General features: G+C 47.0%; 1 protein-coding gene across 1 annotated transcript; it reads left to right on the top strand.

Moving 5' to 3' along the window:
* The first annotated feature begins 1007 nt into the window (after positions 1-1007).
* On the top strand, positions 1008-16865 carry LOC120869219 (lipopolysaccharide-binding protein-like). Its single transcript, XM_040248344.1, has 10 exons — positions 1008-1114; positions 2192-2283; positions 4785-4961; positions 7813-7872; positions 9036-9206; positions 11771-11838; positions 13258-13303; positions 14205-14268; positions 15470-15546; positions 16437-16865. The coding sequence occupies exons 1-10, from the start codon at positions 1009-1011 to the stop codon at positions 16467-16469; spliced, it is 894 nt and encodes a 297-aa protein (XP_040104278.1). The 5' UTR covers position 1008; the 3' UTR covers positions 16470-16865.
* Positions 16866-17197: the final 332 nt, after the last annotated feature.

The following is a 17197-nucleotide window of genomic DNA, read 5'->3' as shown; positions in this document are numbered from 1 at the left end:
CCCCCAGAAAAGGAAATGGCAACCCACTCTAGTATTCTTGCCTGGAGAATTCCATGGACAGAGGAGCCTGGCGGGCTACAGTCCATGGGGTCACGAGTTAAACACGACTAAGTGACTATATAGTTTTTAAAAGGGCACTTGGTATAAAAGAAATATTAATTACTTTAGCAGGTAAGAAGGGAAAATTCATAGAAATGGTATAGATAAGGCTAACGTTAGGAAATGACAAGCTTCCAACTTCTGGGATCTCCCATTCTTGACACGGAGGAGGAAGCCGGTGGCTGGCTGAGGAAGGGAATTCTCCTGGTTGTGCTTTGGGGCGCCCTCTGGTGGCTGAGTACTGCCTGCAGACCAGGCACGGAACTCCTTCACAGATCCGCTAATTTCAGATGGCAAGGAATCCCAGTCGGAAGAGAGAGCAAAGGAGCGGTGGAGCCTCTGATATAAGAGCTGCCTCCCGCACCTTGAAGCTCTTCTGTTTTGTCCCTCTGATCTCTCTCTGTCTTTTTTCTTTTCTAAAATATTTTTTGATGTGGACCACTTTTAAAATCTTTATTGAATTTGTTACAATATTGCTTTTTGTTTTATACTTTGGCTTTTTGACCAGGAGGCATGTGGGATCCTAGCTCCCCAGCCACACCCCCTACATTGGAAGGCGAAGTCTTAACCACTGGACCGCCAGGGAAGTTCCCCCAACCCCTGCACACTGCACTTCTGGGCACTTAGCAACCAGTGGGCATTGAACTGAAGACCATGACAATAGCAGACTTCAGGGCAATGCTGACTTGACCACCATCTACTTTTAATGAGGGTTCCAGAAAAGTCTAGGAACTTAAGCTGGGCAAACACAAATGGGCAGTGACCAAGTGCTGTGGTTGATGGAGGTCTTGTCTCCATTTTCACCATATTCCCCCTCCTCTCCACTCACCTGCCTACAGGGTGGGCATATGACCCACGGTTCCAGAAGTGGCGGTGGGGAAGTGGGCAGGGACATGGCCTGGGAGGGAGATGGGGAGGGACTCACGTGGCCGTCTCGCCCACTTCCGGCAGATCTGCGAAATGGTCAGGAAGTCAGCAATCTCCCGCCTGGAGCCCTGTCTCCGCACCCTGCCAGGTTTGGAGCCCCCCTCTCTCCTCCGGGTGCTGTCAGGTGCCGCGGCACCCAGTGCCCCTGGAACCATCACCATCATCTCCCAAGAACCCTGGGAGAACTTTCCCCATCGAGTATTTCTCCATCCTACATGTGGACATCTGAGGGTCTGCTCTCTGGAGACGGGGGCACAGGTGATCGAGGGTGCGGACTCAGCAACCTGCTGGGTGCACCGGTGGGCAAAGGATTACAAACACATGGGAAAATCACTTGCTGACTCTGTACTGGCTGCTTGAACAAAACAGGGGTGCTCTGAGATTCCCGTGCACCCCTGAGCCTTGCCCATCCGGCGTCCACAGTACCTTGTACCATCATACATCAGGTCAGGTCCTCCCCTCTTCTTAATGCCATCAAAGACTCCCCTGACTTTCAGAATATCAACCCCGCAGTGGGTGATACAGCATCGCATGGGCAGGCCTGACTGCCAGCTTCGTCATGCTCTGGGCAACTTGGCTGCCACATGGGTCCCTGTGATCCCACTAATACACCATGCCCCATACTTCTACAAGATCTCTGCATGTGTCATTCCCTCTGCCAGGAACATCCTTCCCCGAGTCTCCCCTTCTGCCCGCCCTGCCAACCAACTGACACCTATTCCTCCTTCAGATCTCGGCCCAAGCAAAACCTCCTCTGACTCTATATCCCCCATATTACCCCCTTTATATGGCTAGCATCATCCTGTGAATTTATGCTACCTAGCAGAGTTGTGATTTTGTATCTATTTGCTCAAATACTTGTCTTGTTTTCCCTTTTGGATTGCCAGCTCCAGAAAAACAGAGACTTTGACTCTCCTAGTAACCTGTTTCATTAGCCTCTTGCATTCATTGTGCCTGGTATATAGCAAGTACTCAATAAATATTGAATGAATGAGTGTAGGAAGCACTCTTTTTGTGACTGAAGTTACCATTGATCAGCACCAGCCCCATTTTCACTCTCCAAAGGCCATATGGGAAAAGAGCTCCATAGATTTGCACAGTGCACAACTTGAACAACTGTGTTTGGCTCCCTTGTTCATAATGCTGTCTCTCTCCTGCTCCATAGTCACCTTGATGATTGACCAGATTGCCAGCATTGACTACAGTTTAGTAGGAGCTCCCCAGGTGACCTCCCAAGGCCTGGATACACCCTTCAAGGTAAGTTCCTCCAGACCATCTGCTTGTCAGTCCATGTCCCTGACCAGTGCCCACAGTGGGAAGATGTGATACACAGCACACACTGCAACAAAACCTAAGATGAGGTCTCTGAACCAGCACGGTAAATCCGTCTGGAATCCAGAAGACCTGAGCTCAAATCCCTAGCACTTATGTGCTGAAGAACCTTGGGAGAATTACTTAACTTTTCTGAGCCTCCATGGAATTTGAATAATAATAGCCTTATATCATAAAGTGACTACGGGAATTAAGTGAGATGTGTATAATGTGCATAGCCAAGTGCCTGGCACGTAGTATGTATATGGGCACCAGTATTATTACCTCCTGCTTTACTCCCTATAGTAGACTGAAGAATGGCTCCCTTAGAGGTCCATGTCCCAGTCGTCAGAATCTGAACATTTTACTGTATATGAAGGATCTTGAAATGACAAGATTATCCTGGATTAATGGGCTAGCTATTGTCATCAAGTGCTGTGCTTAGTCACTCAGTCGAGTTCAACTCTTTGCGCCTCCAGGCTCCTCTGACTGTGGGAATGTCTAGGCAAGATTACTGGAGTGGGTTGCCATGCCCTCCTCCAGGGGATCTTCCCAACCCAGGAATCAAACCGGAGTCTCCTGCATCGCAGGCAGATTCTTTACCAGCTGAGCTAACAAGGAAGCCAGTTGTAATCATAAGGGTCCTTATAAAAAGGAAAAGAAAGAAAAGAAAGTGAAGTCACTCAGTTGTGTCTGATTCTTTGCGACCCCATGGACTGTAGCCTACCAGGCTCCTCCATCCATGGAATTTTCATGCAAGAGTACTGCCATGGGTTGCCATTTCCTTCTCCAGGGGATCTTCCTGACCCAGGGATTGAACCTGGGTCTCCCGCATTGCAGGCAGATGCTGTACCATCTGAGCCACCAGGGAAGCCCCTTATAAAAAGGGGGTAGGTGATAAAGGACAGGAGGCTATGTGACAACAGAAACAAGAGCTTGGAACTAAAGGTCAGAGTGATGCAAGGGAGGGGCCAGAAGCTAAGGAATGCAGGTGGCCTCTACAGGGTAGAAAAGGAAGCAGATTCACCCCAGAAGCCTCGAGAAGGCAGACTTGCCAACATCTTGAGTTTTAACTTCTGACCTCCAGAAACGGGAAAGACTACAATCTCTGCTGTTTTAAACCGCTAAGATTATGGTCGTCTGTTACAGCGGCAGTAGGAAAAGAATACACCCTGTCTTCATTCTGGTCTTTCCCACAGCCCCTGTTGAGCCAGGTCCTGGACTGTCACCCTCTCCAGTTTTATTTATTTAACTAACACCTAACACTTACAGGGATTCCCTGGTGGCTCAGACGGTAAAGTGTCTGTCTGCAATTCGGGAGACCTGAGTTCGATCCCTGGGTTGGGAAGATCCCCTGGAGAAGGAAATGGCAACCCACTCCAGTTTTCTTGCCTAGAGAGCCTGGTAGGCTACAGTCCATGGGGCAAAGAGTCGGACACGACTGAGTGACTTAACCCTTTCTTTACACGCTTTTTACTCTGAGCGTGCATGCTAAGTCGCTTCAGTCGTGTCTGACTCTTTGCAACGCTATGGACTGTAGTCTGCCAGGTTCCTCTGTCCATGGGCTTTTCCAGGCAAGAATACTGGAATGAGTTCCCATGCCCTCCTCCAGAGGATCTTCCGACCCAAGGAGAAAACCTATGTCTCCTGCCTCGGCAGGCGGATTCTTTACCACTAGCGCCACCTCGGGAAGCTCCTCACTATGAGCCAAGTGCTATTTTAAGTATTTGTACAAATGTTAATGCATGTAAATTTCATACTGCATCTATGAAGTAGAAACCATTAGCATCATCCCCACTTTTTAAATTTTTTAATTAATTTTTTTGGTGGTGTCAGTCTTCGTTTCAGGACATGGGATCTTTGTTGCAGCGTGTGGGGTCTATACCTGTGGCACACAGGCTCTCTGGTCAGAGCATGAGGGCTCCAGAGTGCAGGCTCCATAGTTATGGCAAATGGGCTTAGTTGCCCCCGTGGCATGTGGGGTGTTAGTTCCCCAACCAGGGATCAAACCCACACCCCGTGCATTGCAAGGTGGATTCCTGACCACTGGACCACCAGGGAAGTCCCACATCATCTCCATTCTTCAGGTGAGGGAGTTGAGGCACAGAGAAGTTGGAGACTTACCCAAGATCCCAGAACAAGTAAGTGGCAGGCCAGGATCCAAAACCAAACAGTTAAGCTCCAGAGTCCATACTTTTCGCTGGGCAGTGCTCCCTCCCCTGCATCCTGGGCCTGGAAGAACACAGGACACAGCTCCCACCCAAAGAAAACAGTCTATGATAGGGGAATTTCAGGTAGCTGTTAGGGCCTTCATACTGTGGGGCCAGATGAATCTTCCCAGACACCAGCCCTACAGCCTAGAGAGGAATCGCCAGCCCAGCCGCCACCGGGGCCTGACATCTTCTCTGGTAGGGACCCTGGTGGCCGATGTGTCCTTCCGTCTGCAGGGTGAATTCTTCGGCAGAAACTGGAATGCCTCCGTCCCCTTCGATGCTCCACCCATCACACTGCCCCAGAAACATGACCACATGATCTACTTTGCTGTCTCTGAATATGCCTTCAACACGGCCAGCAGGGTTTACCACCAGGCCGGACAGATGAAATTCACCATCCAAAATAAGCATGTGAGTAGGGGAGGGAGGAGGCTGAGGATCCCTGGAGAGAAAATCAGATGGGACAGTAAATCCACTGTGAGTGCTCTGGGGAGCCGGGAGGAGAATGTAGTATTTGGAGCCTGCCAAATAGGGGTTCGAATCCAGGCTGTGCCTCGGTTTCCCTCTTTGTGCATGTGAATCCCAAGCGTGCCTATTCCCTGGGAATTGTATGAGAGACAGCCTGTAAGAACTTGAAGTCTGATGTGTGTATGTATGTTAGCTATAGTAGCAGTATGGTTTTTTTTTTTTTCAATTTTTATTTTTGGCTGCACCATTCAGCATGCGGGATCTTAGTTCCCCAGCCAGGAATCAAACCACCACCCCCTGCATTTCGAGCTTGGAGTTTTAACCACTGGACCGCCAGTGAAGTCTCGATAGTATTTTCAAAAAATAACACAGGCTCTGGTGTGTTGTATCAGGTACTCCAAGCAGAAGATGCCAAGACAACTTCAGACTTATAAGAGATTTATTAGGAAAACACCTGGAGAGATAACGGGCATTGGAGGATGGAGCAGGTGGGACGAGCCCTTGAAGTGAAGTTGCTCAGTTCTGTCTGACTCCTTGCGACCCCATGGCCTGTAGCCTACCACGCTCCTCCATCCATGGGATTTTCCAGGCAAGAGTACTGGAGTGGTTGCCATTGCCTTCTCCAGAGGATCTTCCCAACCCAGGGATCAAACCTGGGTCTCCCACATTGTAGGCAGGTGCTTTACCATCTGAGCCACCCGAGATAAACTGCAAAGCAGAGGGAAGGCAGGCAGATGCGGCAGAAGTGCTGCTGAGTCTCTAAGTCTCAGCTAAGCCAAAGGGGAGCCCCAGCACCAAGCTTGCTTATTAGAGGAGTGTGTATCAGGCGGGCATCAAAGGAGTCTGGCTCCAAGGTGAAATCCTATGTGTGATCTATTAGGTCCACCTGCAGGCAGTTACATTGAGCTTTACCTGGCAGGCCTCACCCAGTCCAGACTTGGTTCATGGCCAGTGTTTGCTAGTTTCCAGAGTGAGGTGCCCTTAAGGACTCAAGCCCGTGCCTCGCCTGTCAATCTGCATTCCTAGCCTTGATACGTCCCATTCAGAGGCCTATTTGTGGATGGGGAGGGGGTTAACTTCCGCTGAGATCCCTTCCTGGGGGCCTTGAAGACAGCTTTCTCCAATTTGACTCAATAGTCAGTACTTTTTCTTTTTTGGCCCCCTAGTGCTTCCCTGTCTCCTCCACCACCTCCCATTGGGTCCATGATGGTATCCTATGTCCTGCCACAGGGAAAGGGGGGACACAGCAGGGCCAGCGCCGTTTCTGGTTTACCCTCTTGCTTCGTTTCTCGCAGTAAGCAAATGAAGCCTTGATTGTGACTTCCAGTTTGACTCGTTTTCTTAAGCGATCCCCTTGAATCCTGAAATCTGACAAAATTCTCCAGCTCTACCACGTGGGCTGTGCCCAGTCAGGGGCTGGGAGCTGTCTGGGAGAGGGTGGTCCCAGTGTGAATGGTGTGAGGCCTGAGTGTGAGGCAGGGGGTGTGGGAGCCTATCAACCAGCTGCTTTGCTCACAGCTGATGCCTGTGAAGGGAGGTCTGAGCAGGGCACCCTCACAGCTCCCAGTCGAGCACTGTGATAAGTGCTAAATAGAGCTGGACTGTAAAGAAGGCTGAGCGCCAAAGAACTGATGCTAGCGACGACTCTCGAGAGTCCCTTGGACAGCAAGGAGACCAAATCAGTCAACCCTAAAGGAAATCAACCCTGAATATTCACAGGAAGGACTGATGCTGAAGCTGAAGCTCCAATAGTTTGGCCACCTGATGCGAAGAGCTGACTCATTGGAAAAGACCTTGATGCTGGGAAAGATTGAGGGCAGAAGAAGAGGGCAACAGAGGATGAGATGGTTGGATGGCATCACCAGCTTAATGGACACGAGTTTGAGCAAACTGCGGGATAGTGAAGGACAAGGAAGCCTGATGTGCTATAGCCCATGGGGTCCCAAAGAGTCAGACGACTTAGTGACTGAACAACAACAATCAGTATCAGTTCAGTTGCTCAGTCGTGTCCGACTCTTTGTGACCCCATGAACTGCAGCACGCCAGGCCTCCCTGTCCATCACCAACTCCCAGCAGCCCAAAGGAACAGTGGGGATCTTTCTTTTTAATATTTGCTTATTTAGCTGCCCCAGATTTCAGTTGCAGCATGCGGGATTTTTAGTTGTGGCATTTGGAATCTAGTTCCCTGACCAGGAATCGTACTTGAGCCTCCTGTATTGGGAGCATAGAGTCTTAGCCTCTGGACCACCATGGAAGTCCCAAGGGTGAGGATCTTGAAGGGGGAAGAGATAGATAAAGGTGTGCTGTCGACAGTTATACGCAGGGCTTGCCGAGCTGAAAGATGAGCAAGTCCAAGGCATGGGTAGAGAATAGCACCATGAGAGACTTCTGGCCAGAAAAAAAGAGTTTGGGGTTGGGGAAAGCCATATCTGAAAGCACGTTAAATCCAGACTGTAGTGGTTACCAGCTCTTGTTGGCCCTTTAGGGGAGAATCCTGAGAAGTGATGAATAACGATCATAGACATTTATTAAGCCCTTCCTATGTTCCAGGCCCTGCACTTAGCTCTTTACCTTTAGAATATCTCGTTCAGTCCTTGCACACCCTGTACAAGTGCTATTATGATCACCCTCCTTTTCCAGATACAGAACCTAACGAAGCTTATCAACCATAAGTCAGCCAAAAACTGGCGGAAGCAGCATCTGAGGCCCCATTCATTGCCTGACCTCCAAGTCCACGCCTCTAACTGCTCTGGCATCCTGCTTCTCAAGTGGCTTTTTGCTTGGTGTGTTGCAGATTCCCTTGGACTTCCCAATCCAGCTGCATACCAGCTCATTCTGGGCCATTATTCCTCAGGTAAGACCTTAGGACAAGCCCATTGACATGGGCCAAATGTTGAGATTGTGTGTGGACATCTACAAGCTGTGCATAAACTTTCTCTGAACAAACAGCTTACTTATTAACATAGTAGATAAAAGTAAGCTACTAAGTAAGTTATTAAGATTTTTTTTGCCTCAAAGTTTCCATCATTCTCTGACTTCTGGAGGCATGAAGACACAGGATCCAGATTCAGACTGCCTGTGTTTCAATCTGGGATCTGCTGTTTCCTGTCTTGGGAACTCAATCTTGTTGGGCCTCAGTTTCTTCATCTATCAAATGGGAACAACTCTAGTACCTGCCCCCACTAAGTTGCTGCTGGATTGGTCGTTATCAAATGGGGGATAACACTCAGCCAGGACAAATATTCAGGATCCTTCTAGGGTGCAAATGGGACATATTGGGCAGGCTAATAACTGGGGTGTAGACCAACAATCAGTATTTGTTTGCTGTTTATGTATAGCAGAGCTGAAAAGTAGCAGGAGCAGAGTGGAGAAGAGTTCTCAGCCTGCCCTCTCTTGAGCCAGGCAATTCAGCTCTGGCCCCAGATTTGCACACTAATCAACACAGTGTAGGAGGCAGTATAGTGACCATCCACTGTTATTGGAGCTTGCCCATTGTGGTATTTCTACCCATCCCGATACATTATCAAAGTGCTCTTTGCAACCATAAAGCCATCCACTGAAAAAGAGTTCTAAAAATATAATTCCCTACTAACAAATATTTGGAGAATATTAGCTAAATTTTTCTCTCACTATTTTGAGTGTTTTTTCTTCTAAATTAGATATTGTCACATGTATGAAATTTTTGGCCATTTTCATGGAATAAAGTGAAACTACACTTTGTGTGCATATCCCCATTACTATTGAATTTTAACATGTATGCATTTATTTATAGCCATTTATATTTCTTATCAACTAAATTGCTACATTAACCATTTGATATATTTTATATATTTTTTAACTTAATATATTTATATATATACATATAAAATTCCCATCATCCTATGATTTTCCACTGCCAGTTCAGGGTCCTTGAAGATTTGAGTCTTGGGGGTTCTGCCCATCTGGCCTTCCCTAGTACAGCTCAAGGTCCCTCTGTCTGTCTCGTATCCTCTCCTAGTATCTGCCCTATTTTTCCAGCTGGCCATGTTGTATCCTAATATGGAACTAGAGCTTGAGACATCACCTGAATCAGCTCCATTCCTGACATTCACTCCTGGAAATGTGACGTTCATGCCAGTGATGGACATCCAGGCCTTCGTTCTCCTGCCCAAGTCTGCTGGCCGCAAGTCCCTCTTCCAAATCAGGGCGGTAAGTCTGAATCTGTCCAGGGCAATAAAAAGTCATGTTTGCTATGGGTAGAAGCTCCTCCCTTGGTTAAAGGACTGGGAGACTACACAGCTGAAGGAGCTGAAGGCTATTTATTTCTGGTGTGTTGTGAGTGGGTCTTGCACACTTGGTCTGAACAGCCAAGCTTCCCGATAGAGCTAATCAAATCGTAACACTATCAGAGGTGCAAGAAACCTTAAAAGTCATTCACTCCAGCTGAGGTGGAAATTTTTAGCTTCCTTGCTGTTACATTTACTTAAATTGAAATTTTATTTAATTTAAAGCATTGTTGTTGTTGTTTAGTTGCTAAGTCATGTCAGACTCTTTGCAAACCCATGGACTATAGCCCTCCAGGTTCCCCTGTCCATGGAATTTTCTAGGCAAGAGTACTGGAGTAGGTTGCCATTTCCTACTCCAGAGGATCTTCTCAACCCAGGGATCAAATACTCATCTCTTGTGTCTCCTGTATAAACCTATTTAAAATGTTATAAATAAAAATCATCAAATTACCTTTTTAAAGAAAGTATAAAATTTAAAGAACTTTTAAAATAGCAATACTGTCCAAATTCATTCACAGATTCAACACGATCCCTATCAGAATCCCCTCTAGTTTCTTTGCTTCCAATGAAGGGAGTGCAGTTTCAATCCCTGATCAGGGAACTGAGATCTGAGAACCCACATACTGCTGTGGGGCCCAAAAAAACAAATAAACAACAAAACCCTCCTTTCTCCACCCAAAGAACCAGAAAAACAAAGTCTAGTAAAATAGAAAACTTTTAGACAATAATTGTTTTACCATAGCTTCCTGATGGTGCAGATGATGAAGAATCTGCCTGCTCGGAGGGAGACCTGGGTTCAATTCCTGGGTCAGGAAGATCTCCTGGAGAAGGGAATGGCTACCCAGCCAGTATCCTTGCCTGGAGAATTCCATGGACAGAGAAGCCTGCCAGGCTACAGTCCATGGGGTCCCAGAGTCGGACATGGCTGAGTGACTAACATTTAACTTATTGCTAAACTCCAGAGAGAAAAGAATAAGTGAACTAGAGAATAGAACAGTAGAAATCACCCAATCTGAACTACAGAGAAAAAAAAGACAGAAGAAAAAAAATGAAAAGAGCCTCAGGAACCTGTGTGACTGTAACAAAAGATCTAACATTCAGGCCACCAGAATCTCAGGAGAGGAGAAAGTGGCAGGGGCTGAAAAGTACTCAAAGAAATAATGGCTGAAAATTTCCCACATTTACCAAGAGACAGACAAAGCTGCAGATTCAAGAAGCTGAGCACATTCCAAACTAGATCAACCCAAAGAAATCTATGCCAAGACACATAATAATTAAATTTCTGAAAATTAGAGGTAAAGAAAAAGTCTTGAAAGCAGCAAGAGGAAAAAAAAAAAACAAAAACACCTTATCTCTAAGGGAAAAACTTTTCCAATGGCAGCATGTTTTTCACCAGAAAACATGGGGGTCAAAAGAAAATGATTTTTTTTTCTTTTTCGTGATCGAGTCATTCAGCATGCAGGATATTAGTTACCCAACCAGGGATCAAACCTGCAGTGGAAGTGCAGAATCCTAACCACTGGACTGCCAGGGAATTTCCAGACATGATATATGTCAAGTGCTATCTTAGCTCAGGCTCCCATGACAAAGTATCATAGACTAGCTGACTTCAACAATAGAAATTTATTTCTCAAGTTCTGAGACTGGGAAGTCCAAGATAAGGTCGGGAAGTAACACACATTGCGTTGGCCAGAACTCAGTCACATGGCCATACCTAACTGCAAAGGAAGCTAGGAAATGTAGTCCAGTGGGTTGTCTTACGAAACTTGAAGCCGACTCTGGCACAGACCCTTCCCTGTTCATCTTCAATAGTTCTTGGCCACTGTTCAAACTGATAATGACCTTGTCTATGCCTAAGCAGCAGCCAGCCTTCTGTCCTTTGGTAGGGACACAAACAGTGTTCCGTTTTTCCTATCACAAGCCTCTGGGATATCAATCGGGTTTCAAAGTGGAGGTGTTCAGTAATGTTGCCACAAACACTGATTCAGGTGTTGCAGGTAAGATCTCACCTCCTGGAAAGAGGAAATGGACTCAGGTAGACCAGCTAACCATCATAGCCTCCAGATATGGTCACCTGGTTCAACCCCACATCTGTAACAGGTCAACCTTAATCATTAAACATAGATGTCAATCACTGGTGTCTTTAAATGTCCCTAGGGCTTGGGGACTCTGAACTTTCGGTGGCCTGCTTATAGATGGACAATCTCCCCATTCAAATGCTCTGTGTCTTTAGTCTGGGCTTATTTCCCCCTTCCTGATGCTTCCATAAAGATGGAGATGTCTGAAACCTCAGCTCACCTCTTTTTAGTCATCTGTGGAGCTATCTCCCTCCTGCCTCCTCAGTCCATAATCCTTAGGCAGCTGCTTTTTGCTCATATGTCCCACATCTGGCTGTGGTATCTATTTCTGGAGATTTGTCTCGCTCTTGGACCCAATAGCATGTCTTCATGGGCCGAGAATCTGGATCATCCTCTTTTGCTCTTCTAGAGTACCAACATCTCCATCACCATCAATGTGAACTCCACGAGGATCACTGGTTCATTGACCACAGGGAGGTAAGAGGCCATGGGTTGGGGAAGAGGAGAGAAGGGGGTGGATTGGCACTTGTCCTAGCAGTGTCCTCTGTTCAGAGCCTTCACCTGTTCCCCACATTTCATCCACTCTATGCTCTGCTCCCTGCTGAGGCACACGTGCAGTGGCTTCCCTAGGAGAATGAATTCCTGGTCTCAGGGTTAGATGCTGTTGGCTCATAGAATGCCCTGACCCTGTTAAAATGAACATCTCCTTAAGAGATTTTTAAAAAGAGAAGCTGGGCTTCCCTAGCAGTCCAGTGGTTAAGACTGTGCTTCCAATGCAGGGGACACCGGTTTGATCCCTGGTCGGGAAACTAAGATCCCATATGCCAAGTGGCCAAATTAAAATAAATAAATACAGAAATAAAAAGTTAACGAGCATTTGGGGCTTTTGGATGTCCTGGAATTCGAGTTTATGCATATGGCTTGGGGGTCTCTGCAGTGTCAGAGAAGACAGCCAAAGGCTTAGAGTATGAGACAGCAAAGCAAGGAGAATTCATGAGGACCTCACACAGTTTTACCAAGGAGTTATCAAAACTCCCCTGCCCTGTGAGTGGAAAACAGAGAGATTGATCCAGAGTAATTAGAATTTCTGAACAAGGGGACCAAGTCAGCAGCCAAAGGAAAGCCTGGGAGGAGGGAGATCAATATGGCGGGTGATTTGGCTTTTATAGTGACAGAAGTCAACGTGCCAGCATCATTTATGGTGCCTCTCTTTTCTATTTTTATTGTCTGTTGCCATGCTATAATATAACGCATGCTCATGGCAAGGAAAAATTGGAAATTACCCAAGTATTAAAAAAAAAAAAAAGACGAAATTCCCCCATCATTTTGCCACACAGAGATCATCACCATTAATAGTTTCATGGTTCCTTCCAGTTTTTTATACATTTTTATATCATTGGAGGCATATATTACCACTTTTTTTTGTATTCCACTTTTTCTGGTTAATATTTACATTATCATAATTTCTTCAAATTATCAAAGAGCCTCAGCGAACATTATTTTTAATGATGTCACTTCTTAAGTCACAATGTATGCTTCATATTTATTTCTCTGACTGCATCAGGTCTTAGTTGGAGCACGTGGGATCTTCATTTCATCACTCGGTAGCTGTGGTGCAAGGACTTACTTGCCCTGTGGCATCTGGGATCTTAGTTCCCTGACCAGGGATCCAATCCTGGATTGCAAGGTGGACTCTCAACCATGGGATCACCAGGGAAGTCCCACACAGTGCATGCTTAAAGGCTTAAATCCACAAGCACATTGCAGAGGAACCCTTGGGTATCCAGCCCCCAGAAATGCCCTTGCCCACAAGTACCACATGCCCCACTGGTGGGGGAACCTGGGGGAAAGTACCAGCCATAGCGTGGGGTGACCTGTGCTTCTCTTTCTGCACAGTGAGCTGAAATTGGAACTGAAGCACTCCAACATCGGTTTCTTCAATGTGAGTGGTTTTCCTTCAGCATTTCTTGAATGTCCTCTCCAACCAGGGCTTCATGGGAAGAAGCTTCATGGAAGGGCTCCAGGAGAAGCAATGAGATCCCAGAAAAGATGCACTGTAGTCTTGCAGGAATCAGGATATCACATCTGAAAGTTAATCATCCAAGAAGGGCAAAAAGAGTGACAGGACGTGAATGTTCAGGGCATGAGCTTTGGAGGATAATGGGTCTGGGCTCGTCCATCAGCTCTGCCCCTTGCTACCTGTGTGACCGTGGGAAAATCACTTAACCTTTCTGAGCCTGTTTCTTTGACTATAAAATGGGAATGATAATAGCATCTATCTCTAATGGGGACTGCAGTTTGAAATGGGGCAATGAATTCAGTAAGACACCTTGACCAAATGTGTCACACATATTACATTCTTAGTATATGTCACAATAACAAAGGCCAGGTACACAATCTCTTCTCAAAAGCCCTTGAGACTGATGAGTTTCAGAACTGGGAATTCTTGGGAGGTACTGTGGAGCATGCCCCCCTGGATCTGGGGCAGCATTCGATAATCAAACACACTCATAGTTTTGCAACAAAATTTTAAAACATTCAAATAAAGTAGAATTTAAAAAAAGACACCCACTAAATAGCACCAAGACAGTTCAAGTCATATTTTGTCACAAAACGTGCCTGTGTACACCTGTGGAGAATGAAGTTCAGAGATTTGGGATTTGGGAATTGTGAGCGAGGAACCATTTATGTGTCATGGTTGATGGTCATTGTCAACCTCTATTTTGTAAATGGGATAACAGGCTGATGTCTTCAGAGTGGGGAGTCAGATGTTCTTCCCATGGATTTCTGTTTTTATTCTTGTCTTACTTGATTTCTTTGCTCTGGCCCCTTCTCTGCTCCAGGTGAATTTGATGGAATCCATCTTCAATTACTATGCACTCCACACTGTATACCCCTCTCTCAATGGTAAGAATAGCTGCTACAGCCTGCCCCAAGCAAAAGCTGAATTCTTCCCTTTCTGTAGGACTCGTGGTTCATGAATTCATTCAACAAGGTGAGCCGCTTTTCTGTGGTGGCTGGGGGATTAGCGATGCATGATCTTTGCCCTCGTGGTGTTCACACGTTGTTGGGAAGGCAGACATGTAGATGACAATGGTTAGATAAATGACACCACAGAAGAAAGCTGTGGGAACTAGAGGACTGCGGCAGCTAGGAGGAGGCGCTGAACACGACTTGGAGGTCAGTCTAGAGGGCTGGGTTGAGTCCCAAAGCGCAAGGAGTTAGCCCAAGGGAGACTGAGCATTCCAGGGAGCACTGTGGAGAGCACCTGGAGTTAGCACATTTTAATTTTTATTTTTGGCTGTGCTGGATCTTCATTGCCGCAAACGGGCTTCCTCTAATTGTGGCGATCAGGGGCTACTCCCCAGTTGTGGTGCTCAGGCTTCTCATTGCAGTGGCTTCCCTTGCTGCAGAGCACAGGCTGTAGGCACACGGGCTTCAGTAATTGTAGTGCGTGAGCTCAGGAGTTGTGGCTCATGGGCTCCAGAGCATGGGCTTGGTTGTGACGGTGCATGGGATTAGTTGCCTCACGGCATGGGGGATCTTCCTGGACCAGGGACTGAACCCTTGCCCCCTATGTTGGTGGGTGGATTCTTAACAACTGGACCACCAGGGAAGTCTTGGAGTTAGCACATTTGGGTCCTAGGGTGAGGCGAGGTCTCTGACTTGCTAGATGACTGTGATGGAAGTAGTTCTTGGGCTAGTGGCTGCCTGTGAACCCAGCGTGCCTCCTCTGATGCCAGAGCCTTCTCCAACTGGCCTCACCATCTAGTTTTTATGACCAAGAGATACAAGCATCAAAACTGGCCTGGAAAAGATAAAGTGAAGGAGATGGTGGTCCTCGGGGTTGAGTCCTTGCATGTAAACACTGCTCGCTGCATGTCCCAGCCCAGGCCACTTTAGATAGCGGATGAAAGGGGGCTCTTGAAGGGGCCAGTAGAAGCTCAAGAGGCTGAAGAGTGGACAGATGTGCCCTGCATCCAGTAGCGTGCCACATGTCAAAGCAGCCCACTCTCTCCTTAGCCAGCTGCAGATGCAATGTTCTGCATCTTCACATCTCCCTCGTCTCCTCTGACCAGCCCATTGCTCTCTGCTCTTTATCTTTCAGCAAAGCTTGAGGAGGGCATCCCACTCCCTCTGCCAAGGGACACCTACCTCAACAGCTTGGAGTTCCAAATCCACAAGGTCAGTGAGAAGTGGTGTCTGAATTGGGATCTCTAGACCTTCTGGGATATTTGCTTTAGGGCTGATGGATACTCAGGGGAGTCCCTGACCCTCACATAGATCCTGAACTGAATCCTCATAGGAAAAGAATTTTTGTTTTAAATTTTGGAGTATAAATGGCACGTTTTGATCATCTGGAATCTTGGCTTCAGTCAAATAGCTCAGTTCCCAATAATTCAGTTCAAACATGATAATGGAGCATCTTCAGTGTACAAGGCCTGTTAGCCATTGAAGGCAGGATGAGGGTGTAAAGGGGTCAGATTAGATGGACTACTTAAGCTGATAAGGGGCCACCCGAAAAGCCCAGAATGTCCATGGCTGTGAGCCCCCACTAGGCCCCTGACCAGGCTTCCCACCCCGGATGGGTGGTCCTGGAGAAAACCTGACTATGCTTTCTGGTGGAAGAAATATACCAGGGGCAGAGCCAGGGACAAGCATAGGACACTTTCTGATATAAATCCAGAAGTACTAGTTTACCGGTGTCATCACTGTGTAGTATGTTTCTGACTCCAAGGTAAGGGCTACATCCTTAGAAATTAATTATGTGAGGGGAGTAAACTCAACCAGCACCAGTGTGTACATGGTTCTCCCAGGGGGGTAAAAAATTGAAGCAGGAAAAGGACATTCATGGATGTCTTCCAGAAGTCAGATCAGGAAATTGCAGATAAATTCCTAGGGGCAGGCAGCTGAGGGGCAGTGTTTAAGGCCTCCAGGGGCTTGGTTTGTAGACTGACTTGGTTTTTCATTCAAGTGAGAATTTGTTTTTTCCTGTAAAGTCTTCCCTTTCGGGAAGCTCCAATGCCGTGCAGCTCAGAAAATGATCTTTTTCGTCTTTTTTGCCTTTTCTCCAGAACTTCTTGTTCTTAGGGGCCAATGTTGATTAACCTGACAATGGAAGAGTAACTGTGGCTTGGAGGAGTGGATGACACAAGTGGACCGCCCTTGACCTTGCAGGGGTCGAAGCTGCCTCTTCTCCCGTGAGTGTCCTCTGTCCTGATGGATGCAGGAAATGGCTGACGCCTGAAGACACACCTGACTTCCTCCACCCCTTCCTGTGTCCCTACACGTTCTTTCAACTGTCCTCAGCATTTCTCTGGGGAGCCAATTCCAACTCCTTGCCCGTGGTCCCCTAGAGAAAACTTCAGTTATGGAGAAAAACATGAGCAGTGTTCAATCACCATGTAGCCCAAAGCATGCTGCTCAACATTAAACATACATGTGCAACTTTGTCAGAGAAGGCAATAGTACCCCACTCCAGTACTCTTGCCTGGAAAATCCCATGGACAGAGGAGCCTGGAAGGCTGCAGTCCATGGGGTCGCTGAGGGTTGGACACAACTGAGTGACTTCACTTTCGCTTTTCACTTTCATGCATTGGAGAAGGAAATGGCAACCCACTCCAGTGTTCTTGCCTGGAGAATCCCAGGGATGGGGGAGCCTGGTGGGCTGCCATCTATGGGGTTGCAGAGTCGGACATGACTGAAGCAACTTAGCAGCAGCAGTGCAACTTTGTAGATGTTATCTGATGTCATGGTTAAAGGAGCAAGTCAGACAGAAATGGGCTTAAAGCCTTGTTCTGCTACTTTCTTGGTGTAGAAGACTCACTGAGACCAC

Source organism: Oryx dammah, unplaced genomic scaffold, assembly GCF_014754425.2.
Source record: "Oryx dammah isolate SB20612 unplaced genomic scaffold, SCBI_Odam_1.1 HiC_scaffold_10, whole genome shotgun sequence".
Taxonomy (NCBI): domain Eukaryota; kingdom Metazoa; phylum Chordata; class Mammalia; order Artiodactyla; family Bovidae; genus Oryx; species Oryx dammah.
Note: the sequence above shows the minus strand (reverse complement) of the source record. Positions and strands in the feature narration are given on the sequence as shown.